Source organism: Micropterus salmoides, unplaced genomic scaffold (genome assembly GCF_014851395.1).
Source record: "Micropterus salmoides isolate LMB-PRFRI ecotype aquatic unplaced genomic scaffold, ASM1485139v1 Ms_hic_scaffold_12, whole genome shotgun sequence".
Lineage (NCBI taxonomy): Eukaryota > Metazoa > Chordata > Actinopteri > Centrarchiformes > Centrarchidae > Micropterus > Micropterus salmoides.
The window spans coordinates 17,617,404-17,644,413 of NW_024040263.1; the positions used below are offsets into that span (position 1 = coordinate 17,617,404).

Below are 27,010 nucleotides of genomic sequence, written 5' to 3' on the forward strand. Positions count from 1 at the left end.
TAAACTGCTGATAAGATAAAAAGTACTTTTGCTTTTGATACTTTATGAATGTATGTATGTACGCATGAAGGATATTTCTTTTGTGGTGGAGATTTTACATTGAAAAATTACTTTTACGTAAAGATATTGTTATTCCCCAATGTATACAGGTGGGTGACAGAACAGCTTCAGAGCTCCTTGCCAAATCTGTGGAACTCTATTGGAGATAACCCTCAAGATATTCCCTCATTTATACAACCTTTATTTAATCAGGTAATATCATTGAGATCGAGAAGAGACACTTGGGAACAGCAGATAGAAAGAAAAAAAAATCATAGCCAGACATAACAAAGAGAAATATAAGAAGAAGAAGAAACCTTTTATTGTCACATACATGTTGTGAAATTCATTCTCTGCATTTAACCCATCCCTCAAGGGAGCAGTGGGCAGCCACTGTGCAGCGCCCGGGCTGCACACGTATGTATTACATACATCTGGAGTTGGTCTGCACTGACTTTTTTTGATGGTGGGGGAAACCGGAGCACCCGGAGGAAACCCACGCAGACACGGGGAGATCATGTAAACTCCACTGGACCACTGTGCCGCCCACATACGTAGTATCAGAGACATACAGGCTACTAACATCACAAAATATGAAGGAAAATTATGAAAGTTTATTTTATGTGATTTGGTGTTATGGTGGTGGTGGTGGAGAGCATCGTCTTACATGTTGGTCCAAAGTCTTCTATGGGTGTGAAACTGGTTTGAAATCTGGTCTGTAGAATTTTAATCACGTGTGACCCCTTGGTGCACATAAGCATTTACATTTGATGTGTCTCTACTCTTTTATTGGGTATTTCCCTTTAATCTGTGCCAAAACATACTAGTAATCTGAGGAAAGCAGTAAGATTATTGAAGGATTACTGTAACGATCTTATCTTATCTATCTATAGGCCTAAATGAACATTAGAACACCTGTCGCGTAAATTATATGGGTAAATGCTCTTACTAGTTACTGACATGCCATTGGTCGATTGCAGCAAGGGGCGTGGTCAGTAGACTGCTGTCAAACTTCGCCTGGAACTGAGGCAAGTGTGAGAGAGTGAGAGGCAACAGAGGACGTGAATGGATCTATTTGTACAACTTAACTGCAGGTACGGATGGAAATATTTAATGATATTTAATGAATATTTACTAATTGGAGATGTCTTTACATCTCTTCTTTATAGTTTACTGTGTACTTACTCGCGGAAAACTCAAAGGTCGACGACTATAAACCGTAGTTTGCAATTTGCGGATGCTGACACCTAACGTTACGTGTAACGTTAGTCTACTGTAAATATTTAGGCAAAATATAGATATAAGTTACATTTAATTCCGTTTAACATAAATCTCAGTAGATATTTTATCTTAAGTCATATTTTACCTTGGCTACTGTTCTTCCCTTGACCTGTTATTTGAGGGGTGTTTTTTGTCTTCATAGTATGACGATATCGTCTTAATGATGTTTACGTTTTCCACCGATGAGCCGGAGGCTATTATCTGATTAAAAATACCACTTACTGTACTATACAGATACGGTTAATTGTAAATACTGCACATGGTTGAAATAACGAGATTCCTATGCTGTTGTAGGCTACATATCAGCCGCCCTCAGAATTTTGTCAGTGGGCTCTCCGTCGTCTCTTACTCATGTGAGTCAGGCTATAAATAAACTTCCAAATATCTGATGTATGGGGCTGACAACTCTCACGCGTTCACCAGGTAGTGTAGCACCCTGTGGCAGGTAGTGTGCTAGCCGTAGCAGCTAGTGGCAGCAGTCTGTGGCAACTAGCGGCACTCAGTAGCAGCTAGTTGTACCCTGTGGCAAATAGCGGCACCCGGTGGCAGCTAGCGGCACTCAGTAGCAGCTAGTTGTACCCTGTGGCAGCTAGCGGCACCCTGTGGCAGCTAGTGGCACTCAGTAGCAGCTAGTTGTACCCTGTGGCAGCTAGCGGCACCCTGTGGCAGCTAGTGGCACTCAGTAGCAGCTAGTTGTACCCTGTGGCAGCTAGCGGCACTCAGTAGCAGCTAGTTGTACCCTGTGGCAGCTAGCGGCACCCTGTGGCAGCTAGTGGCACTCAGTAGCAGCTAGTTGTACCCTGTGGCAGCTAGTGGCACTCAGTAGCAGCTAGTTGTACCCTGTGGCAGCTAGCGGCACTCAGTAGCAGCTAGTTGTACCCTGTGGCAGCTAGTGGCACTCAGTAGCAGCTAGTTGTACCCTGTGGCAGCTAGCGGCACTCAGTAGCAGCTAGTTGTACCCTGTGGCAGCTAGCGGCACTCAGTAGCAGCTAGTTGTACCCTGTGGCAGCTAGTGGCACTCAGTAGCAGCTAGCGGCACTCAGTAGCAGCTAGTTGTACCCTGTGGCAGCTAGCGGCACTCAGTAGAAGCTAGCAGTACCCTGTGGCAGCTAGCTGTACCCTGTGGCAGCTAGCTGTACCCTGTGGCAGCTAGCAGCACCCTGTGGCAGCTAGCTGTACCCTGTGGCAGCTAGCAGCACCCTGTGGCAGCTAGCAGCACCCTGTGGCAGCTAGCTGTACCCTGTGGCAGCTAGCAGCACCCTGTGGCAGCTAGCTGTACCCTGTGGCAGCTAGCAGCACCCTGTGGCAGCTAGTTGTACCCGGTGGCAGCTAGCTGTACCCGGTGGCAGCTAGTTGTACTCGGTGGCAGCTAGCGGCACTCGGTGGCAGCTAGCAGGACTCGGTGGCAGCTAGCAGGACTCAGTGGCAGCTAGTGGCACTCGGTGGCAGCTAGCAGGACTCGGTGGCAGCTAGCAGGACTCAGTGGCAGCTAGTTGGCAGCTAGCGGCACCCTGTGGCAGCTAGTGGCAGCTACTGTGGCAAGCTATCGGCAGTTGAGAGACGCTTCACTTGATGGGGCAAATTTCCTAGGAAAACCCAGTGAAGTGTGCATGGTTTGTTGTCATGACAGGTCAGCAGCCAGGAAGCTTGTTGAGGAAGCAAGTTCTAAAGTTGTGGGTAAAGTTACTGGTAGAGTTTTGCAGCAGACAAACACCTAGTGTTACCAACAACAGCAAGTTTGATGAATTGATCTTTGTCGGTCATTTATTTGCCTAATTGATGTCTTTTACCATCTTAAAATGTAATAAAATTAAAGACATTATGACGGTGGCTATAATTTTTTTTTATTATTATATTTTTTATGCATTTGAGATTTATAGTGACATGGTAAACATAATGTATTCCCCATAATAAGTTTACTTGAACCACCAATCAGAACACCAATAGCTGCCGTTAACAATATTGAGACAATTCAATCACATCTGCTCATATATTTATCCCTCTAGATTCCCCTGAGAGGGTCATGGTTTTGGTTTTGTTTCCTGTTTTATTTTGAAAGTATTCTGCATGATGTTCTTGTGTGACTTTTATTTACCGCCTGTGTGTGTGCCTGTCTGATTGTCTTGACCACCCTAGTGTGTTTCACTGGTGTATAATTCACCTGTCCTCTCGTGTGTGTGTGTGTGTGTGTGTGTGTATCAGTCTGTGTGATTGCCGTCTTTATTGCATGCCAAGCATCCCAGTCTGTCTTCTGTGCCTGTATTGTGGATTTATATTTTTGATTTTGTCGGCTTCCCTTACCTGTGTTGTTAGATTATTTCTGGATTGTGGATTTGATTTGATCCTGATCTGCTTAGGTTTCTCTCGCGTGGGTCCTAATCCACTGTGTCTGCACTTGGCAAACGAGACAGTAAAATAAAACAGGAACTGACAGAACTCAAAACCAAAACCATGACGGAGAGTCCCATTTTTAAATGCCATGTGTCTCCTGTCCAACACACTCCACGTTTCAGCAACAAAAATACTCCATAGATTAAATACAATGCAGGAAAACATTCTTTCAAACTAACAGTTTTCTGGGGGGAAGATCCCAGAAGAAATTGAAAATCTGGCAGCCCTGATCATGCACTGCGACATGCACGGGAAGACACAAAGGAGGAAGGTTTTTTTTTTTTTCCCCTTCTGAGATAATAACAAGGGTTTGATAACAGTGCCTGATCTGATTGAAGCCCTGCCTCTCTGTTGTGTCTTTTGGGAGTCTTGAGAGCACAGCTGTATTTCCTCCAACTTCCTTGTTTTAGATCCGAGCTTCCTGGTACCACTTTGGGTTGAAGGGGATGCAGGGTGGCTCCAGTCTGTGTGTGTTTTATCTATTAGCTGTATGCTGGTAATCTTGTTTTCAACATGGTAATAGAGGAAATAACTTAAAATATGGGGACGTCAAATAACACTATAAAACAGTGATCACATGACAAACAGTTGTCATAATTCTCTTTCTCATGATGAGAAAAAGTAGTTAGTCCACATTGTGTTAAATTTGATCTCAGTTGTCTAATGATGAAGTTACCACACTTTCTCATGAGACTGTGTGATGACTGTCAAATTATCTTATGACTACATAGTAAATCATTCAGATACAATTTCTGGGATGATAAAAACAAAGATATTGCTGCAAAACGACATGTTGTGGATAGCTGTTTGGGTGAGGAGATGACTGGAACAGGCGCAGCATGCAATGTAGGATTGTAACTGCATCACAGCATCAACGGGAAGAATTTTTTTTAATCATAGGCTTAAACCCTTAGCATGTAGTCTAATAATGGTAATGAACAATCAGTATTACAACATTGTTGCTGCCATCTTATCAGTTTTGTAGAAGTGTCGTAATTTGCGATACAGGGTAGAGTTCGGGAGGGATTTAAATGAAGCAGTAAAGCACCACGTCAGCTGACTTTGATAGGATAAAACTGCTGCCAACTAAGCAAACATACCCCAAAACATATAGAACATACAGTAATTTTCTACATTTGTGTCTTCCTGTTGAGATATGAAGACAACAATGACCAAAATTAATTCAATCCATTGTTTTATAACAATTAACTTTTTAAACTTAAAGCCATTTTTTAACTATATACTGTAGGCCTTTGGTCAGTCAGTGTCACTTGAAAAATATTGTCTGAAAGGCAGGGTCAGAGTTCGTCTCTTTCATGTTTTTTCAAAATTAGCTCCATGGACTGGATGGAGGGATGGATGTACACGGCGCGGCCCACTCCACCCCATGATGGTCACCATCATGAGACTGTGACCTTTGTGTACAAAGACCTTTTAGTCATCTTCAAAATGTCAACCACTTGAAATCAGTGTTTGGACCAATGTTTAGAGGGATATCCCAAAGGCGACTAAAATAATCTGTGGTCTATTGTTAATCAGTAGATCAAAAAGTGATGCTGGCCCATGTGAGGCCAGCGGTGTCAGAAAATCAGACAATTTGTTTATCTGTAATTTTCAAAGAACAAACTGAGCTGATATTCATTTGATTATGCTGCAAATGCAAAGATCTGACATTAAGGACTTGTTATGTGGTTTCTACTGCTGCAGGGAAACTCAGTAACGCCTTTTGTAGTCCCCCTTTTCCTATTTGGGGTTTAAGAGGGACAGTAGTTCAGGGCAGTCAGTCAGATGAAACAGACTCCACCATGTCTGTAGGCTGTGTTGATACGAGACATATGCGCTCAGCTGAGGCTATGGCCCTTTCAGCTCAGTCAGATGACTTGATTAATTCATGCTAACACAAGGTGAATTGACATAATGCCTTATGAACAAAGTGCTCAACAGAAACCTTCATGCCAATGTTGTGTTTAGGAATGTAATCAATCAATCGATTAGTCTATCATCAGAAAACAAATCTGAAACTATTCTAGAAATTGGTCAATCATATAAGTCATTTTTCAAGCAACAGCAGCAAACCCCAATTCCCCAACTCAAGCTTCTTTTGCTGCTTTTGTTTCTTATGTCAAAGCACATTTAATATCTTTAGGTTTTGAACTTTTAGACGAATGAAACATACAACTTTAAGATGTCACCTTGGCCTTTTAAGAAAGTGTGATGAGCATGACATTTTATAGACTACACTCCATTAATCAAGAAACATTCTACAGATTTATCAATAAAGAAAATAATCATTAGTTGCAGCCAAGAGTTTTATTTTGAAGCCTCTAGACTACATTTGCCTCTTTAGGCAGATGTTGCCCTGGAGTGCTGGCCCCTAACTCTAGCATTTTCCTGTAAAACATGACCCAACATTTTTAAATGACAGCCTTACCCAAAGTTATATATATAACACCCTTAATTCCACTTACTGCAGATCCCAAAATGCAGACAGACCACCATTTTGTTTGTCCTGTGAGGAATAGGAAAACAAATGGCAACACTTCTTGGCATAGTCGGGTGCCAGTGGGCTCCTTGGAAAGCAGTGTCCATCGTGGCTAGGGCCATTTCATGCCAAGTGTGCCTGTGGATCTATTTGTGTTTCTGATCATGTCTATGTGACGTACTTGGAACATCCTGTGCTTGTAGCAGTTAGACCACCTTACACCCATTAACTTGTGAAAGTTTAAAGCTATGTAACTGTGTTGCCTGATGATGCCCACAGTGACTAAAATAAGGTCTGCTGCCTGGTGAGACTGACACACCACAGGAATCCTCACATTTGTCTACACACTTTTTACTTTTCCTGCAGCTTGTCTGGAAACAATGTTTGTGTTTCCACACACGTCAGTAGCAGAGTATCCAGAATATTAGGTTAGAGAATGTCTCAAATGTTGCAGACGTACACCATCCTGTGCTTACTGAAGTAAAGTGAGTTACAGTTTGTATAAGACTTACAGTATTTGATTTTAATATTTGGAAAATGTACAGTAAGATGCATAACACTTGATTGAACACACATGCATGAACAGCAGGGACTTCTCAGAAGCAGAGAATTAAATCCATGTCATCTGCTTGAAGAACTGTACTGTAGCAATTTCTCGAAAAGCATTAGAGGGAATCTGTAGATTTAGGGCTAAACAAGCAAACAAAATATTTGAAACAAACAGAAATGTGCATCGTGTTTCCCAAGTTTTCTTCACAAATTGGCAAGGAGCTTGTAAGTAAGTGGAGTAGATGACTAAATACCTGATACTCTACTTTCTATATAACAAAAATGGCTTGTTACACATTAAAAGTTTGAATGCAAAATAAATCATTCACACTCACTGTTCCTTCACAGGCCTTCTGCCCGAGGCCACAGCTGTATCAATGGGAACAATGCTGTTTTTGTTCAGTGTTTTTATCCTCGATAAGAAAGGGTTTAGAAGCATTTCTTGCATAAATAATAATCACTATTCCAAAATATTCATGGAAATCACTGTAGTAAGTGGTCATATGCGCAGGATATACTGAAAGCTACTTGTACTTTGTTTATTCTAAGATTCCGTAGCATGTAAATTGGTGGGAGTTGCATGTGCATAATGTATGTGTTCAGTACAGTACAGTATGTATAATTTGTGTGTCTGGTCGCATCTGCATACGTGTTTCAACATAACTAACATATGTTTCCTAATCCAACCTAAATGCTACATCCTCAGTTGACCCGTAACGGACCAATTGACCCACGTCTCACCATCATAAGCCTCACTTAAGGGACCATACCCCACACACGCACACACACACACACACACACACACACACTACACACCTTCTTGGGAAACCCCTTTATATCTCCATCTCTTCCTATGTGTCTTCCTCTAGCCTGATGGATTTAGCACACTACCTCCAGCGGCATAAATCTTTACCCTGTCCACTCAGACCTGTGATTGGATGTTGTATTTAAACCAACTCCAATCAGCAGATTTTTTATGACAGAACTTTTGAATGTTTGTTGCAGAGTTTTGGCATTATTGTGGACAGTGTTTGCATGCCCTGAGGAGGAAATAATCCGGGAAGGTTTACAGACACACACACACAGACACACACACACACACACACACACCGGTCCAAGAGGACTTCCTCATATTGTCCAGCATGTTGATGCAGGAAATCACTTTGATTGATATCCCCCGTTGCTCACACTGAATTAAACTGTTTTGGGAGTTTCTTTGCAACTTTTACGTGCGTGTTTTTCTGCCTGTGTGTTCCTCACAGCAGTGAGTTTTCTTAGCATGGTTATAATTAAAGATGACAATTTATTGGCAAGATGCCATTCTGTTTGACTGATTTATAGCTCAAATGTAAACACTTAGCTTCTCCTGAGATGCTCTGGGGAGACAATAGGGCAGCAGCCATTCAGCTAGTTCTTTCAGTCCACATTTAACCAGTGTCATATTTGTTATCTTCTTGAGTAAGAAAAAAAAAACCTGAGGAATTTCATGATCCTGCTTTTACCGTAAGCCCACTTAACACATTGTACATACAGTTCGCTTCTATGAATGAATTTCCCTGTCAGGAAATTTAAGTGCTGTGCTGTGCAACCTGTACTTGTTTTTCAGGTATTGCTTGCTAGCTACATAGGGGACAAACTTTGCAGGTGATTTCCTTGTTCTTCCACTTTGTCCAGGTCTATATGTGAGAGCAATGATAAGGCCCATTTGTGTCAGTAGACCCCATGCTATCCTAGGTTGGGGATTTCCAATCAAGCAAGCGCGCGCGCGCGCACACACACACACACACACACACACACACACACACACACACACACACACACACACACACACACACACACACACACACACACACACACACACACACACACACACACACACACACACACACACACACACACACACAAAACTGCAGCACCCAAGCACCACCTCTCTCTTGTTCTATGAATGCACTTCCACACATCGCTGTCAGGTCCTTCCTGTTTTCTGAGATGGCTGCAGCATGCCTGAACGGAAATGACTGCTCCTGTTTTGTGTAGGAACAGATTGTTTGAGACTTCAGATGACCACTGAGATGAGTGGGGACGTCTGCCCGCATTGGAAAGGTGTAGATAGATATGTTCTAGCCACAACTTAGATGAGGAACCGATTCACATGAACTGTGAATAGTCAAAAGTCATAGGGGAAGTTTGTTTCACTTGCATGTGGCCTTTGCAATCTGTAAAAGCATTTTGGCTTGTGCCCTATTTATTAGCACTTCTCTGGGCCATTTGGTCATTTTGCTGTTTGTTAGCACAGTGGTAAGTCCAAAAATTAAAAAAAGGCGAAAAGATTGACTCTGGTGATGTTTGGATCTGTGATGTTAGGTAATGTGCAGTTTGTTCAAGTTGGTTTTATTTGATGAGTTAATGAGGTTCTAACTCATCAAGTTAGTTCTCCTGTTCTCCTGCAGAAATGTGCAGAAAAGGCATGTGGACTGTGAACAGAGGTCAAACAAAATGATGTCAAATGATGATCAAAAAGGTATGATGGGTCTTTTGTTATGTTAGGAGGTTTACCTTTTTGCAGAAAACATTCTGCAGAGTCTGGTTTTTCCAAGCTAGTTATTTGGAAAGACTGTGAATGATGTGGTGCATCTATTTTTAATCTTTTTCAACTTCATTTCAGCTCTCTCTCTGTCTCTCTCTCTGTCTGTCTCTCTGTCTCTCTCTCTCTGTCTCTCTCTCTCTGTCTCTCTGTCTCTCTGTCTCTCTCTCTCTCTTTCTCTCTCTCTCTCTCTGTCTCTGTGTGTCTAAATATAGAGCGTTGTCTACCCACTCATTCTGAGAGGAAATGATGTGTATGTGTTAACTCCTGCACTGCATTCATAGTTTCTGTTAGTAAAGAAAGTTAAAAACGGAGTCACGTAAGATCGCACATCTGTGTGGGCAAGAGTCAATGTTTGCACATGAATGCTTTTACATGCAGTAGAGAATGTTTTTGTGTCTGTGTTTGTGAGCACGACAGAAAAAGACAAACAGAAAAACACAGGCCCCTGATAGATGAGTCTGGATGTAAATAGAGAGATGGAGAGAATGAAAGAGACAGAGACAAGACAGTGAATACACTAGAGGCAACCGGAAACTTGTGGTCAAACAGGCACTGTTCAGCTGCTGAGGCAGCGCTGTTCACTCGCTGTTTATGAAAGTACTGCTTTTCTTAGAGGGATCAAGGCTAAATCACATCACACAAATTCCTTTCATTGTACACAGCCTGTGGAATGACCCCAGTGCAGTGTTTTGTGTGTGTGTGTGTGTGTGTGTGTGTGTTTGACAGAGAAAGAGAAATGGGGAGAATGAGAGAAATCGACATGAAAGGGAGCACAAGTTCAAGTTTAGTGAATTGTGTGTGATGTCGCAAAATAGAAATAAATCCAAATATATTCAGCCTTGAGCAAACTGAACATGACTCAAACAGGTTATGACTCCTTGACACACTCCAGCACCTGCACATACGAACACTCTCTCACTCTTTCTTTCTATACCTCCCCCTTCATCTCTGCTGACATACACACAGTGCTTATTCCCTGTTACTACCTCATACCCCTTCACAAGAGGAAATACACTCAGCAATGAATTGTTGTGCTCACTTGACTGTGACTCGCTCTCTCTCTCCCTCTCCATCTCTGTCACACACTTGTTAGTTTCAGTACACCGAGCCTAGTGTGTGGATGTAATAGACCTAAGGGACTGTTTGGTCCGTGCCTGTACAGAGCATGGTAAGTTTATGCAATATTATTTTACTTTACACCTGTTAAGCTTTGACCTGGTAAACGTTAGCAACAGTATATGGATGAGTATGGTAGTTTTATTGCCTCGTGGGGTGCTACAAGTGGGTGCAGGGTGGCTAAGAAGTTAACTAACAAGTTCCATTAAACAAAAACGTTTGGTTTCAGCCTGTTTGGGACATGCCTTGTTTCTATGACTTCTATGATAGTTGCACATTTCATTTATGTTGGATAGCCTATAAAAATTTCACCATAAAGGATCTTAAGTGCCATAAGGGAGACTCTTTTTTTGGGTATATTTGGCCAAATTTGACCACTAATTTGTGTTGTGGAGATTTGAGAGGTGACTCATAAACCTGTGTGGGGATGTGGGTTTAAGTTATTTTGGTTATAGGAACACTTTTTTAGATTGTTGGGGAGGGTCTGTGTGGGACCACTGCACCTTCTGTTACCTGTGGTAGACTACATGTTTGTGTGTTTGTGTGTGCGTGTATGTCTGTCTGTCTGTAGGTGTTTGTGTGGGTAAACACACTGGAATAAATGTCAACTGCAGGCACTATGTTTCACACGCATATACAAAAATGAGACACTTAGAGATGGTATTATTTTCAGCCCACCAGACTGTGAACAGAGAGAGTTTGAAATTATGTCATTCAATCTATCTTACAGATCTACGAATCGCTGACCCACATTTACTGTCAGTGAGAGGCTTACCATCCACTTACTGTCTGACCTCGGACATGACAGAACAGGACACTTCCTGTCCATGTCTTCTTCCTGATTACAGTTTATAGACCCACAATGCATGTGAGACATGACCAGCAAGGCCCCCTGGGATAACTCGAACAGTGTGTGTAGCATGGAGCAAACAGGTACATACAACACACACACACACACACACACACACACACACACACACACACACACACACACACACACACACACTGGTAAACACCCATTGTACTCACATTTGTATTTGTATTGTACATTTTTGTATGTATGTATGTATGTATGTGTATATGTGTGTGTATATATATATATATATCAGTCAGACTTAAACCTCTCTACTTTGTCAGCTGACTGCTCTCCCACAGTTCCAGAGGCAGAGCTTTACCGCAACATCCAGGCTGTGCTGCCCAGAGAAACAGACAGCCTGCAGCCCCCAGACAGTTTCAACAAAGGTACAATATGATCTACTACAACACACTGAAATAAAGTATATATATTAGGATACGAAGATTATTTTCTTAGCATGTGGTTTTATCTGACTTTGCTGTTGGCTTTGCTCACACGTAATATGAACTCTTACAAACAACATCATCTGATTATATTACTTGTTCTTAACTTTATTGTTATGGTATTGAGAAGTGGCGATGGTAAAAGGACCGACTTTATGAAATAAAATTACTTACTTACTTTAGCTGAAGCTTGTAACCAAAGCGACCCTACAACCCTAGGTGTTCCAGCGGTCGTATACCTCTGGAACAACTAGGGTTTAAGTGCCATGCTAAGGGACACATTGGTGGTAGTGGGAATTGAACACACACATTGACAACAGTCCAGTATATAAACAATTCAATTCAATTTTATTAGTTTCGATTTTATTCATATAACCCCAATTCATAACAGAAGTTATTTCATTACACTTTTCATATAGAGAAGGTCTAGACTGTACTTTTTGTAATATTATTTACAGAGGCCCGACAATTCCCACCATGAGCAAGCATGGTGGGAATTGTAGTAATAATAATGATTATAGTAATAAGACTAGTAATAATTGTAGCAGCGGTTATTGTGCTGGAACAGGAAGGCAGCAGGTGACTTGCAGCCACAGATCCAGACTCCACAGCTCCAGAGCTAGAAACACCTGCAGAAAGTGATAGGAGGAGAGAGGAGAGGGACGAGAAAGCACAAGACTATGGTAAAGTCGAGTTAGTAATATGCATTAGGAGAAGGTAGAAGGAGAGTGAGAGGAGGAGAGAGGAGAGAGGAGCTCCGTGCATCATGGGAACCCCCCCTTCAGTCTAGCAGCATAAGTAAGGGATGGTTCAGAGCTCACCTGAGCCAGCCCTAACTGTAAGCTTTATCAGAGGAAAGTCTTAAGCCTTCTCTGAAATGTGGAGATGGTGTCTGCCTCCTGAACCCAAACTGGAACCTGATTCTCCAGGAGAGGAGCTTGATAGCTGAACGCTCTGGCTCCCATTCTACCTTTGGAGACTAGGAACCACAAGTAACCCTGCATTCTGGGAGCGCAGTGCTCTAGTGGGGATTAGATGTCAAAAAACTTAATTTGTTTCTGTGTTTTTCTGTATCCACCCCGCAAACCTTTCCGGTCTCAACAGATATTTAACAAAGCCAACGCTGCTTGTGTTAATCACACTGTGGAATATTTAGCTGCGTCAGCAGTATGAGGGCTGTTAAGTTGTAGTCATCAGACAGAATTAGCACTGTAATGGGGAAAAGTGTGACACATTAAGCAAGTTTGTGTTAGTCCTGTGGAAATCTTGCATGTTAATGGCTTGTGTCTTTATCTGTGTGTGTGCAGGCATGCTGAGATGGACGCTTCATAAGAAGGTTCAAAACAATCCTGCCAACAGCTTATCTCTTGTATGGGTGCTGATAAAAGAGCTGGAGAAGGTACTTGATATCAGCAGTTGCACTGCTGACACGTTTTAACTCCAATTTTAAAAGAGTACTTCACCAACCCCAATCAGGCTTGGAAAACGTCTCTGAAAATGTTGTGGTTGGCTTGCATCATGTGAATGATTTAATATGTACTTTGGACTTTAATTTACTAACCATGAACCTTATTCGTTATCGATTACTTAGCCAGCAATTTTTTCAGCCAATGAACAATTTGTTTGGTCTATGAAACATGCCTAAAAACACACAAAAGCACCAAATATTCGCTTTGAAGAAGCTGATGGTTTTTCTGTCGATTGACTTGGTGGAGTGGAGTCCTGACATAGTGTGTGTTTTTTGTGCAGGCTGAGAGATGGGACTCGCGCAAATGCATCATCCCTCTGCTCCACACGCTGATGTATGCTGTCATTCAGGTACAGTATTCCTGCCACATTGTGAAAAGCTGCCTCAGACCAATATATAAAAAAACTCTATCTCTCTCTCCTTTTTTTCACACTGTCTTCCCTCATCACCCAGTCCCCCCATAATATTAAATGCATATGAATTTTCACTTTATCAGGTTTTTTAGAGCCATACTGAATAGTAAATTCCTGCAGCATTACTGTCTCCAGTTCTTCTAGTCCTGTTTGGGGGTATAACTATACTGTACCACCTCTGAATATATCTTGTTGGCCTGATTGACACTAGAGGCTTAGCCATACTGCCTTAAATATAAAAAATATAAATCCCCAAATTGGCAAGACTGACATTGTTTTTAAGGCGTTGTCACTGCAAATAGTACCAAATAGGAGATGGAATGCATTTTCATTCCAGGAACAAATGCCAACAAGGAAGTGAACACCCAGAAAGCTGAAAAACAACAATTTACTAACTGTAAAATGTATGAGCTGTAACCTGTATGGTTATTGATATTCCAGACAGCCTACATTCCAGATGAGCTGTACAAGCGGGTTTACGACATTTGCAAGAGACTCCTGACATACCCCCATCCCTACTGCACCGTGGGCCTCAGTTACACGAGACAGATAAAAACTGAGCGCTTCATTCCAGGTAGTATTCAACTCTCAGCATGACATTGCAGACTAAATTTTAAAACAAGAGGTGATTCATTTCCTTCATCGCTTCAGAACAACCGGCTTGAAGCAGCTTCAGTGGCTAAAACATTATAATATTTAAACAATTGCAATTGTTTTTAACACTTTTTATGTACTGTTCTATTAAATTTGCATTCATAGCTATGCTGTTCATTTTATCGACTGACTAACATTGATATCAGTCCGTCCCTACTCCCGACCTTTATCTAACAGCAAAGGAAAAAGAAGCCTAGTGTTTGATTGTCCACTAGCTGAACACACAATTTGGATGTGGTTCAATAAGCAGGAGATAATAATGATGACAATGATGTTTATTCAGAGGCGTTTTGTCATGATGACGTGATTGTAGGCTGTCATTTCCCACAAAGACCAATCCTTCAGATGAGTTGATCAAAACATGAATTATCTGTGTTGTTACTCATACTGTTGGAATTATATCCTATGTGTCTTAGAAAGAAAGCGTGTTTGGCAGACAACACATGCTTTTGTAATTGTAATGATTTATTTTTAATGAAAACAATAACAGGAGATGACAAATGTAGCCAAACCTGACTGATAGCGGTTGCCAGATAGGCATAGAAAATTGACTGACTGACGACAGCTCATACTAAATACCTTGCAGACCAGATGACAGAACATTGTTTCTTTGGTTGTTAAATGAACCGTCTATTCATCAGGCACGCGTCACCTGATCTGTACGAGTATATGGAACCATATATTGTCATTAAATGCCAGTTTGATCCACAGGTCTGATGTACCAGAGGATGGTCACTGCAGAGCAGAGACTAAAAAATGAACACCATCCCTTTCAGGAGAGGTAAGTCATAAATAGAAATTTAATCACCTTACTGAGAGTACAAATAAAAGCCAAATTGATAATTTACAGTGGCTTATATTATGGATGTATTTTGTGTAGTCGAACAGCCTTCCCTGTCCGTCACTCAAGTCTGTCATGTAAATCCCTGCAGGGTCTTTGTGCTGGCTGACCCAGAAGTTTTCTCTGATTCTCTGGGACAAGTCCTCTTGGGTGATATCGATGCGTCCACTTCAGCTTCAGGTGGATCTCTAAATCCTCTAGATCACATATGCAGCGTGGTCCAACACTCCATACAGGCTGCTTTAGGAGGAGAGCAGTGCCATGGGCCGAAACTGGCTCGAGCCCTAAAGGTCAGTGGGACTGCCCAGTACTGTACAGTTGCACTCACGTATTGCCTTCTCTTTCAAGTGCTCAGACCTCTATAGTTGTCACTGTTATTGTGCTTGGTTTCTCTGCTCTCTGTGTCTTGTTCTTTTCAGTTGACCACAGGTTTGTCTGGCCTATTTTGCACTTGTCTTGTCCGAATGCTTTCCAAATTCTCTTTTCTACTTAGACCCTCACAAAGTTTGCTTCAGCTTCAGTAAGTGTGCACTACCATGCACAAGACACATTAACACTTAATCCACCTGATTGGTCAAATGCATCATTTTCTGAGCTGTCTTTTGTCTTTGCTTCTGAAGTTGGAGCTTCTCTGGAGGAAGCTTCTTTGTCATTATGTGCTGAAATCCATTTCTGAATATGTCTGAGAAAGCAAGTAGACGATGAGAAGAGCAAACCTCATTCTGTTCAGTGATTGGTGGGGCTTCAAGCTGCAAGATTCATTGAAAAGATGATGTGCTCTGACTACTTTTTCACGTGATACCTCCTTCCTCATCACCACTGAATGGCAGGGGGCTGCTGAAAGTGTTTGGATCTGTGATATTGCTAGGAAAACAGCTGAATATCTTGAAAAAGTAAAGGCTATCAGAATTGACCTTTATCTGCACAATGTTGAAATATAGCTGGAAATTGATTTTCAATTGTTTCCTGAAACATCTATCAAGTATCAGTATCTAAAACAATGCAATAATACTTTTTCATATGACTCCCTGTTGTTTTTCTTCTCTTTAATTTTATCAATATTGCATATTTTTCCCATGTGAGTGCACAATTGCAAATTCTGATTTTTGCAATTAGCATTAGTAGAACATGATATTGTCAGGTTAGGTTTGTGGTGGGTGATGGCAGTACATTTTTGAGTTTTAGCTGCGGAATTAAAAATAGTTTTTGTACTTGTCATGTGAAACATCCTGAATGAAGGCCAGGAGATATATGTATGTATGTATGTGTATATATATGTAATATATTAGTTTACCTTCTGATGTGCATGTGTGTTCACCCATATGTGCTTGTGTGTTTTTGGGACAGGACATGGGTCAAGATGTTGAGCTGTACTTTCAGGAAGTGTTGGCGGCCCTAGAGCAGAGCGCAGAGGAGGGCAGCAGAGGGGAGGGGGGGGGACTGAGGAACCGTCTTCAGCTGCTGTACAACAAGATTGTCGCAGACACAGACTCAGGTATGACCTCTGGAAAGGAAATATAGCAAAGTCATGCAAGTGACTCTCTGAGGTACAGCCACTCTGTCTTAGGCATCGAACAACTTTTTGGTTTAGCTAAACATGAGTGAAAGAAGGAGAACCACAAGAATCAGACATGAGATAAGGATGTTACTGTGTTGGACGAAGTTCTAGCAATCTTGATTTTGACTGATGAAAACATTCTAACTAAACACAACATTAGGGTTACTTGCTATTATGTTGCATTAAATTATGTCCAATTCAGTTGTAAAAGGATGATAAATGTAAGGTGACATGGACTGAGTATGCATATTTTGTTGAGTCATATCTCTCTAAATAATTCTGACCACTTGTTTGGCATTCAGCTATGCCATTGTCCTGGTTTGCAGTCTGAACAAAGCATTTCTTTTCTGATGTTGAAACTCAGAAATGGGGTTGGTTTCACAAAAGTGATACGTAAATGATTGTTGTCTGCACATTGCAGGATATTGCAGACGTTTGTGAGTTATTCGGGCACTTGCTTGCCCAAGGCAGTTGTTTTGATTGGTGAAACATGACTGTCTTTACATTTTCTTGAGCATATATTTATTCTTCACTGGAGCAACTTCACTGTAAGCCGGTGCAGTGGTGTTCAGTGTGCGGTTCAGCTGTGTTGGACAAGTTACTCAGAAGTTGTAATATATTACTAGTTACTCATTACTCCTTAAGAAAGTAATAATATTACTTTACTCATTACTTGGTGATAAAAGTAACTAGTTATGGTACTCGTTACGTTGCTATATTACTTTCACTACCAGCCCCCTTCACCACCAAACAAAGCAGTCTCTCCTGACTTTTATTAATATAATATTCGTTTTTACTAAACATAGAACGTTTCTTAATGCCACCGGCTGAAATAAAAAAATAAAGCAAGTTAATCCCGACTTTTGAACTACTGTTTCTCTACACATGTATTTATAAGGGCAGTATTCAGTATTTTTACAAAACATTATGTTGCTTAACGCCACTCTCTCGACAAGTCCAAGCATCAGTGGCAGCTGTGGCCGGAGTTTCTTTCTGTAAGTGTAAGTGTAAGCTGCGCTGCTTTAGCAGATGCCTCAATAAATTGGATGTAGAACTGTTCACGGTTGAAAGCTTTTTGCTGGTCGCACAAAGTTTACAACGGACGACAACGTTCTTTGCATCTTAGAATGTGACACAATAACGGCAGTAACGTTACTTACAGCTGTGGAAAGAATGCCTCTCTCCCTTGTTCTCCTTTCTTCGTTTAGCTTTTTGGCTAACAGCTGACTTGAACAACATAAGATCTGGTGCCGCTGACTTGCTGCGCATTCAAGTCAAGGATGGGGCGTCCAGTAACGCAGTAATGCAGCGTTACTTAGTTTAGTAACTGTAATAATATTGCTGTTTTGGAGAAGTAATCCGTTACACTACTATTTACTGGGAAAAGTAATATTATTAGAGTAACTGTACTGCCCAACACTGCTGTTCAGCCACACATTGTTGGGCGTTGGACATGTTTTGGCACACCGGCTGTTGCTGAGATCAAATGTGTGACCTTACCTTTATCTAGTGGTATCCTCCATGGCCAAATCAGTCGAGTCAGTTGTCTATATTTTTATAACTTTCCGGATATCTATTTCTATGACATACAATCTTTTCCTTACTATTGTCATGTTAGCAGCGACCCATCCGTTGAACTTGCTCTTCCCTCATCCCAGCTGGGAGATGAAGGATAGACAGAAGTGTTCACAGAGAGGAAGTTGTAGGGGTGTTTTGTTTTGAGTATCATTGTGACAGTTTTGGTCTCTTCCTATTTCCCTTCCTCCGTGTGTGTCTGTGTGTATTGCAGAGCCATTGTCCAGTGGACCACTGTGTGACTGCCCTCTTCCTAACCCAGAGATGAGCTTCCACCTGTGGACAGAGGATCTGGATATCTGTGAGTGACTCTGGACACCATGGGGGGTCTAAAGGAAGTTGTTAACAGCAGGCAGCCAAACTGAATTAGGCTGAAACTGGAATTATTACTAATAATTATTATTATTATGAAGTGAAGGAACCTGAAATAAAGGGAAAATGCAAAATGCATTGTGTTTTTACAAAAAAAGTCAAAATCTGTTATTATATATTTTCTGTAGAGGATTCCAAGTTTTATAATCAGTAATAGTTTTTCCCTGAGAACTGCCCTTTTGCATGGCTGCAACCATACAGGGAGAAATCCTTTATAAATGAAGGTTTATTTAACAACAAGTAACCTCGTTGGATGATATTCATGAATTTAATACAGTGTAGCTGAATAGCATTATAGAGCTTTTGAAAGTCATTCTGAAATATGTTATAAATTACTACATTAACAGTATGAGGCAGTTTGAAAGTGCAAACATTATTTAAAAAGAAAAGTAGAACACTTACAAGCACTCTGTCACATTGTGCGAATATCTGAGGGATAGTTTATCAGAGCTGGACTCACTTACAAACTGATTTAAACTGGTCAGATCTGAACTGAATTTTTGAATCTCTGCTGTGATTTGTGTTGCCTCGCTCTATGGGAGTGTCAATATCTGAACTGACATGTAAATGATGAATGTTGAAATGTTGACAGGGCGCGAGCTGGCCAAGTGGTTCCGATCGAGCTCTGTGTCAGAGCAGTTCTCCCTCTGTCCAGAGGACTTCGAGCTGGGAGAGTCACCCAGCGACTTGATGCTGTCTGACATGGCTCGCTTCTCTGTCATGTCTAATGACAGCGGCATCGAGAGAGACTTACTCCCCAGTGCTGATCCCTCATCATTGTCAAGTCTGGACACTGCCAGCATGAGTGCATCTTGGGAACAATGCAAAAGGTTATTCTAATACCTGTTATTTTTCATTAATTAAAGGCCGAGTGCTAGTTTTGTGTTGTTTACTTGATTTGCCGTCTTCTCTCACCAAGAACATTTACTGTAGGTCACAGGATTTTCATTCATGGAAACTCTTGCACACTCTTGATAGTTGACTTCTCCTTTTCCCAGTGAGCAAGACTCATCGAGGCTGTCACGGCGCGGAGGCATCAAAATGAAACCATCCATGAAGGACAGTATGGTGCTGATGCAGGACACCCTGGAGGACCACTCAGGCCACGGAGGAAGTGGAGGGAGGGCCGGAAGAAGAGGGGTGACTCTGCAGAGGCGTGCAGGAAGCGTGATGCAGAACTCCTTCCCCAAGCAGCAGAAACAGTTTACTGCCAGGATAGTTGTCATGGGGGATGACAGAGTAGTGGGCCGCCTGGCCAAAGCCTACTACTTCTTCAGGTGAGGGACTCATCATGTCACAAGATGCAAACACAAGATGGTAAAGCTTCTTTGACCAACAGCTGGTGATTTGTGTGTGACTGAACTGCTGGAATATATGCCTTTCATACTGTAGTAGTTTCGTAATATTCTCTGGCAACCGAGATCTGTCAGTATCATGTATGTTGATCTTTCTCATGAATACAACCCCCCTGAGGGTCACAACCTGGTCCCATGGGGGTCGTGAAAATTCTACTATAGACACAAAAATAACTTAAAAATAACTAGATGGACTACAGTTTAATCCAGTAGGTGGCGGTAATGCCAACCACTATAAAACGCCAAAGAAAATCAGACCCCGATTAGACAGAAGCGCTTTGCAGGTTCGAAAACGCAGCAATGCCTTTTTTGACTGAATTTGGAAAAGAGCAAAGCGCTGCGTTTTTTTCATGTTGCTGGGCAACCACCAAATCAGCGATCCTGTCAGTCTAATCAAAGATTATAGCGCCAGCGATCTGTAATTTTTGGCTTGCTGCTTAGTAATAACTGTCACATTAGAAGAAACTTAATCTCACAGGTCTGTGTCTTTTGTTGTTAAAACATCTACCAAACGGAGGGCGCCTGTTCTGGCATTGTTTGAGTGTGAGAGGTGTACAAACAGCAGGAGACAGGGAAAGGGAGAGGGGTAGCGAAATATTTTCAATCTCAAAAAGGGGTTGGACTGCCAGAAAGGTTAAGAACACCTGTTATAGATGAAACTAGGACACCTGTATTTGGAACAATGATGCCATAAGTGTATGATGGAAATTAATTTGTCACAGTAATAGAAAGCTAGATGTGGCATGTTCACATCTAATCATAAATTAAACTTGTATTTCCTTATATACTGTATTAAGGCCAACACTGTCAATTAAGCCATAACAGTACAATCTGATTACTGGAGAACCATTAAATCATTACTTTACATTATTTCTGTGGCATGTTTCGGGAAGCTAAACAGTTGACATCTAAAACCTTTTTACTGAGATTGTTGATCTGCGAGTGGTCAAGCGTGCACGCACTTTATGTTTCTCACGTATCTTTGGTTTTGTCTTTGCAGGAAAAGGGAAGCGCGGAGGCTTTTTCTTACAATGAAAGTCAACCTCCAGTTTTACTACATCCCTGTTTGCAGGGCTCCAACTGCCCTCTCCTCTGTCAAGGTAAATCAACTTCCTCTTGTGAACACACCATCAGTCTGTTATTGTGTGAAAGTCACGCCTCTAGAGATAAGAAGACAAATGGTGCTTTTGTCGTAACAGAAGATCGGTATGTCAAAATGTCCATTCATTTGCCAAGAACTGTCGATCTGTATTATTGATATGATAGGAGTCATTGAAAAGCTTCAAGGGTAATGAAAATGGCAATGAATTGCATAAGACATGCAAAAGAAATGATACAATTGTTTCTTAAAAATATAAACATTTGCAGGCAGATTTTGCGTCAAGTTCACGAGTATAGACTCCACAGAACATTCTTGAGATCTTGTTATAAAATTACTGCCAGATTCTGTGTAATTTGTAATTATCACTCACTTTTTCTTTCCAAGAATCTGTTTTAGTTGTTCTATTCTTTCTTTTTATGTCAATTAGATCACTCTGTTAGCTCAAGTGTCTTTTCTCCACCAAGGACTTCCATATGAACAGCTGTTTGCCCCTGGTCTTTAGATGTGGATAATTTTTTATGGAACTTAATAACAGCAGTGGAATTCACATTCAGCAACACATCATCTCTTTAATTACTTGCTGTCCTGCACAAAGAACAGAGGCAGTCCTCACAGCTGACACACAAAGTGCGCCTCATTTGAGCCAAATCACACATTTCTGATGGTTTGCTCTGTGAATGGATCTCCAGGTGCAGAATGCACAGAAACAAGGAGTAATAGTCTTCTTTTGGTGGTAGAATGAAACTTTAGACTGCTCTTAATTTGCCAGATTTGATGTATTTTTGGTTCCACTTTCATGTTCTTCTTTTCTAGGAAAATCTCAGTCCATCCAAGGGGAATCCCTGCACTCTTGGTTCCTACTTGAGCATGGTGGACCCTTGGTACAACTCCAACATCAAGAGCTTAGGCTGCATGATCTCCAAACTGGCTGAGATGGTATGATCGAATTCAAAACAAATCTGACTTATATCTAAAAATAACATTTTTCACAGCAGGCCTATGGTAGATGAAATCTTTGTGTTTGAGTGACTGGTGAGAGAGAAGATCAATGGACATTTGATTCTCTTTTGCTTAAATACTTGGAAATTTTCTCTTCCACTGTGTTGTAGCTTGTCTTGTCTGAACTTTACAGACATCTACGAGAATGTCTACACATTACCGCATCCCATTTAGTCAGCGTGGCAACAGTTCTCTGCAAAGGTTTAAACACAGGAAGTTGCATAACATCTTTCACTGCGAGGAAAATAAATGTTGATATCACTGAAACCACAGCTCACAGAAATAGAATAACCATGAAACTGAAAAAAGAAAATACTCAAAGGACCATATAGAAAATAAATGAAGTTGAATGTAATAATGTATAAATTATATATCAGTCCAAGGGAAAATTCATTGCTTTAAGTGGCTTCTCTTTATGAGAATTATGGAAAAGCTTGTTTGGTTTTACGAAAAAAAATTACATTTTTGGCAAAACCACACCAACTTTAAGTCGACTTGCAGCAGAGTAACATCTGTTACTGAAGCGACTCTGGGTTGAACATAGGCAAGCAGTTGACCTTTAAGTGACTCATTTTATTCACTTGATACGACCAAAGTGTGACAAAAATGAATTTGTGGTTCCAACATCATGCAGGCAGGCGAATTCATTTCACATGCCTTTTGTCGTCTCTAGCAACAGGCGAACCCTGGGAAGCCAAAAGAACCCTTTGTGTCTGATGTGATTTCCTACTACGTTCGTACCGGCCAGCAGCCTGTCTACTTCAGTGTCTACTTTGTTAAGGTAGTATGATACATTTTACATGTACATTTTTGTTTATGAGCACTAAAAGCACAGTGTACTCTCCAATCGGAAGAGTCTACTTAGCTTAACAAGCTTTATAAAAATATTCACATTTTTCAAGTCTGTCTTGATTTTAAATAGTTGTTTGTTTTTCATTAGATCACGTTCACCAGCATGACAAAGGATCCTGTGGAAGATGTGTTTCTTACCCATCTGGAAATGGAGTTTCCTGAGTTCAGACAGATCTCAGCGTCAGTTAGAGGTGAGTTTGGTATACCTGTCCATCATTTTTCCACAGTTTTCTTTGATATGTGTTGTTTTTGTGAGCACAGCTTTGCATGTTTGCATGTACAAACAGGTTTAACAACAGGCCTGTCTCTCAAACAGATAAACAGAAGAAGAGTTCAGGGGAAGTATGTGGAGCTGTTGTCTCAATGAATTACAGAAAGGTAAAGTGTTTATTTATTTCCTTATTAGATTACTGCTGGGGGAATATCACTGTAGCCAAAAGCCTTATCAATTACTAGACATTTTTGTGTCGGATTGTGTTGTTTGTGTTTGGGAAGCCTTTGTGTAAATACATAACCTCTGACACTTGCATGCTTTGCTTGTGGGTGTGTCCAGGTGACATTAAGTGGCCGAGACATTGACAAAGGAATCTCAGTCAGGACATCAGGCGCTCAGATCAACGCTATTCCCACCAATGAAGCAGAAGGTACAGTATTTCGTACTGTTCCAAGGCCCGCTGTGTTTTCTTTTCTTTTTATGTTTTATTATTGTGTGTTGCTCTTATGCTCCCTTTTTCTCTCTGCCTTCGTGTCATAGATCTGAACTGTTTGACACTAACAATGAATGAAACTCTGACAAAAAGTAAAAACAACATTGTGGTGAGTCCAGGAAACACCTCTGGTATTGCTCAAATATCTCAAAGTATCCTTACAAAGGCTGTTTGTGTTAATGTAAATGGTTTATACTACAATAAACTCTTTGGTCCTTTTATTCAAGTCAACGATCCGGACCAGCAACATTAAGATTCGCACTTTGGAGAGTCGATCTTTCACTCTTACGCTGGATAGAGATTGTCGCCGGACCTACAGAAATGTGCAGAGGTAAGGGAGTTTAGCCTCAGTACTATTAAGTGATGTCATTTTAGCACTGCTGAATAAAGCTCTTTGGTTAGAGATCATTGATAGCAATTATTGATATCAAAGCACTAGCGGATCAAAGAGATCTCCAATAAGACCTCTTTTGAATACAAGTTACCAGCGATAGTGGGGTTTAGATGGGAACCCTGCAATTTGTATTTAAAATTGCTCTGTTGGGGTTTAGTTTGTGCCATAGTTTGATTTCCATCACTTTCTCAGGATTATTTTCTTTATAACAAGAGAAGTCTGCAAATTTAGTGTAACAATAGCTAATTAGAGGGTCCAGATCTAAAAATGTGCCCTTTTCACACAGTTTTAGTGAATCTGGATCGAGTTTCTGTGCAATCCAAACTGATCTGCTCTGTTTTGAACATGTTTGTGTTGTAGCATCGAGATCGCTCCATGTCTTGATCCGGGATACTTCGTCCAGAAATCCATGCGGTCCAAATTCAATTTGGGAGCAGACAAAGACGCTGGACTGAGCAAATACATGAGCAAAGGACTCCCTCTACCAATTAACACATTTGCTGGCATCATCACCTGACAAGATGGGGTAACAGTGCAGAGAAACTAGGGAACTGAGGTGTTGATAGGGGGAGTTGTTGTTGCCTCTTAGAAAACAAGGGGTCCACTCTGACACACGAAAAGACAAAATGGATCACCTTTGAGTCATACTGATGTGTTCCTGAGAGAGAAAAAGTTTCAGTTTGCACGTGTGGAAAAAATACTATATTTGAAACTCGGCTTGAGACCAAATGCAACACATACTGTAGTGTGAAATCTTGCAGTCGATGGAATAACCAGTCGGGTCTTCATGAGTAAACTACTGCGCATACAGTACTTTAAGGTGAGTAAGTGCAGATTGGAATAATGCCAAAGAACAAATTGCCTGTGACAGTGGAGAGACCAGCAATGGAAAACAAGTAAGCAAAGATGTGTACCTGTATACATATAAAGGTTTAACTAAGGACTACTGACAACCGGATCACTAAACATGTGACATTGTCATAGAAACTCCACAGGTAATCTGGAAAATCTGATTTGAAGGGTAGATTGTAACACCTCCTACTTCATAGATACACTACCTTTAACTGCTTCCTTAACACACACATACATACATACATATGTCAACATAGTTCACACAAAATAATGCAGACATACATACTTACCTGGCTTGTCAGCTTTTGAAATGTGCAGATTGTTGAAAGACTGGTACGATGACAGCTGACTAACAGGTCATTCCGAAACTATTACATAATGAAAGCTGTTATGAAGTTGCAATGGGTTTAGTGTTTGGAAATGTTCTGGAAAGTTTCTAGAACCACACTATGCTCAGTGCAGGAGCTACAGCAACGTGCAACGTCATGGAAGTACTACAGAACAGAGGGCAACTTTTGTGTTTCACTGTATCAGAGAGACACGGGGATCGTGCACAGGCAGAGCCACGTAAAGAAGCTTTTAGACTTCAGAGTGCTAATTTTGTCCTTAGAGTCACTGTCTACTAACCAGACATGCAAAATTCTGTATTGCATGCAAGACGAAGTGCTAAACCTGAGGACATTCAAAAGTGAAACTTTACACATGCCAGTAAATGTCTCATGTGTATCAGTGTCACCTCTGACACTGTGGTGTGTTACAGTAGGAATTGATAAATGTGCTAAACTGCACCTATTTGCACTAAAACTACAGGGTTTCTTTTACCATTTCCTTGTAGGAGTGGAACAACTGTGTATAAAGCATGTATGACATATGTGTTATGTCGTTACTTTAAATGACGTAAATATATGATATCCTCTAAGTTACAGATGGCTGTTCAAGATAAAAAAACAAATTGGTTCAGTTGTTATTCATGAAAAAGAATAAAGGCATTGCTTTTTACACACTATATTGCCAAAAGTTTTGGGTCGCCTGCCTTTACATGCACAAGAAGGTTATAGACATTCCATTCTTAATCCATAGGGTTTAATATGGAGTTGGCCCACCCTTTGCAGTTATAACAGCTTCAACTCTTCTGGGAAGGCTGTCCAAAAGGTTTAGGAGTGTGTTCATGGGAATATTTGACCGTTCTTCTAGAAGCGCATTTGTGAGGTCAGGCACAGATGTTGGACGAGAAGCCCTGGCTCGCAGTCTCTGCTCTAATTCATGCCAAAGGTGTTATATCGGGTTGGTGTCAGGACTCTGTGCAGGCCAGTCAAGTTCTCCACACCAAACTCGCTCATCCATGTCTTTATGGACCTTGCTTTGTGATGTTGGAACAGGAAGAGGCCATCCCCAAATTGTTTTCACAAAGTTATTATGTGGTCTACCACTTTGTGGCTGACTTTTTGTTGTTCCCAATCACTTCCACTTTGTTATAATAGCACATAACACATATATAAAACAGTTGACCGTGGAATATTTAGGAGTGAGGAAATTTCACAAATGGACTTATTGCACAGGTGGCAACCTATAACGGTACCATGCGACCCGTTCTTTCACAAATGATTGTAGAAGCAGTCTGCATGCCTAGGTGCTTGATTTTATACACCTGTGGCCATTGAAGTGATTAGAACACCTGAATTCAATGATTCGGAGGGGAAAACTTTTGGCAATATGGTATATATGTGCTTCACTTGATTCCACATAATTATTAGATTACACACTCAAGAGCTTTATGTTACACTCCCACAGGTGTGATCTCAGGCAGTAAAGGTCAACTTCCTCCAGAAATGGAAGTGATGTGTTATTGGATGCACAACATAAAACCATGTGAGTGTGTGTGTGTGTGTGTGTGTGTGTGTGTGTGTGTCTGCTGGGTAAAAATCATGAGTTTAAATTACGTGATCAATTTTGCACATTTTTCATCTAATGTCATATACTATAAACAGGATGCCATTAAAAACAAGATGTGGTTGTGTAAATGAAGGATTTTGTTTTGTAAAAACGTGTTTGTGGTATATAATAAATGTGGGAAATGTCTGGTTGAATCTCAGCACTTTTTTTTCTGAATAAACCACGACGTAA

At 41.0% G+C, this 27,010-nt stretch overlaps 1 protein-coding gene across 2 annotated transcripts; it reads left to right on the forward strand.

Moving 5' to 3' along the window:
• The first annotated feature begins 1,026 nt into the window (after nucleotides 1-1,026).
• Nucleotides 1,027-26,973, forward strand: LOC119899257 (phosphoinositide 3-kinase regulatory subunit 6). Of its 2 annotated transcripts, XM_038713780.1 has the most exons (22): nucleotides 1,075-1,133; nucleotides 10,423-10,497; nucleotides 11,176-11,378; nucleotides 11,583-11,687; nucleotides 13,052-13,143; nucleotides 13,494-13,562; nucleotides 14,067-14,199; nucleotides 14,991-15,060; nucleotides 15,212-15,410; nucleotides 16,468-16,615; nucleotides 18,468-18,554; nucleotides 19,218-19,455; nucleotides 19,624-19,902; nucleotides 20,981-21,080; nucleotides 21,896-22,018; nucleotides 22,755-22,862; nucleotides 23,022-23,124; nucleotides 23,250-23,311; nucleotides 23,487-23,577; nucleotides 23,688-23,749; nucleotides 23,868-23,971; nucleotides 24,395-26,973. In XM_038713780.1, exons 3-22 carry the CDS (start codon nucleotides 11,321-11,323, stop codon nucleotides 24,549-24,551), a joined length of 2,388 nt encoding a protein of 795 aa, XP_038569708.1. In that variant the 5' UTR covers nucleotides 1,075-1,133; nucleotides 10,423-10,497; nucleotides 11,176-11,320; the 3' UTR covers nucleotides 24,552-26,973. The 2 variants fall into 2 exon arrangements, with proteins under 2 accessions (XP_038569707.1, XP_038569708.1); XM_038713779.1 differs by lacking the exon at nucleotides 10,423-10,497 and having other exon boundaries at nucleotides 1,027-1,133.
• The last annotated feature ends 37 nt before the right edge of the window (nucleotides 26,974-27,010 follow it).

Bases quoted from the DNA above. Each gene is read 5' to 3' on its own strand.
- LOC119899257 (XM_038713779.1), top strand. From the start codon at position 11,321: ATGACCAGCAAGGCCCCCTGGGATAACTCGAACAGTGTGTGTAGCATG. The intron at 15,411-16,467 runs GTCAGTGGGACT...TTTTTGGGACAG, and splicing joins AACTGGCTCGAGCCCTAAAG to GACATGGGTCAAGATGTTGA. The intron at 22,863-23,021 runs GTAGTATGATAC...GTTTTTCATTAG, and splicing joins TCAGTGTCTACTTTGTTAAG to ATCACGTTCACCAGCATGAC.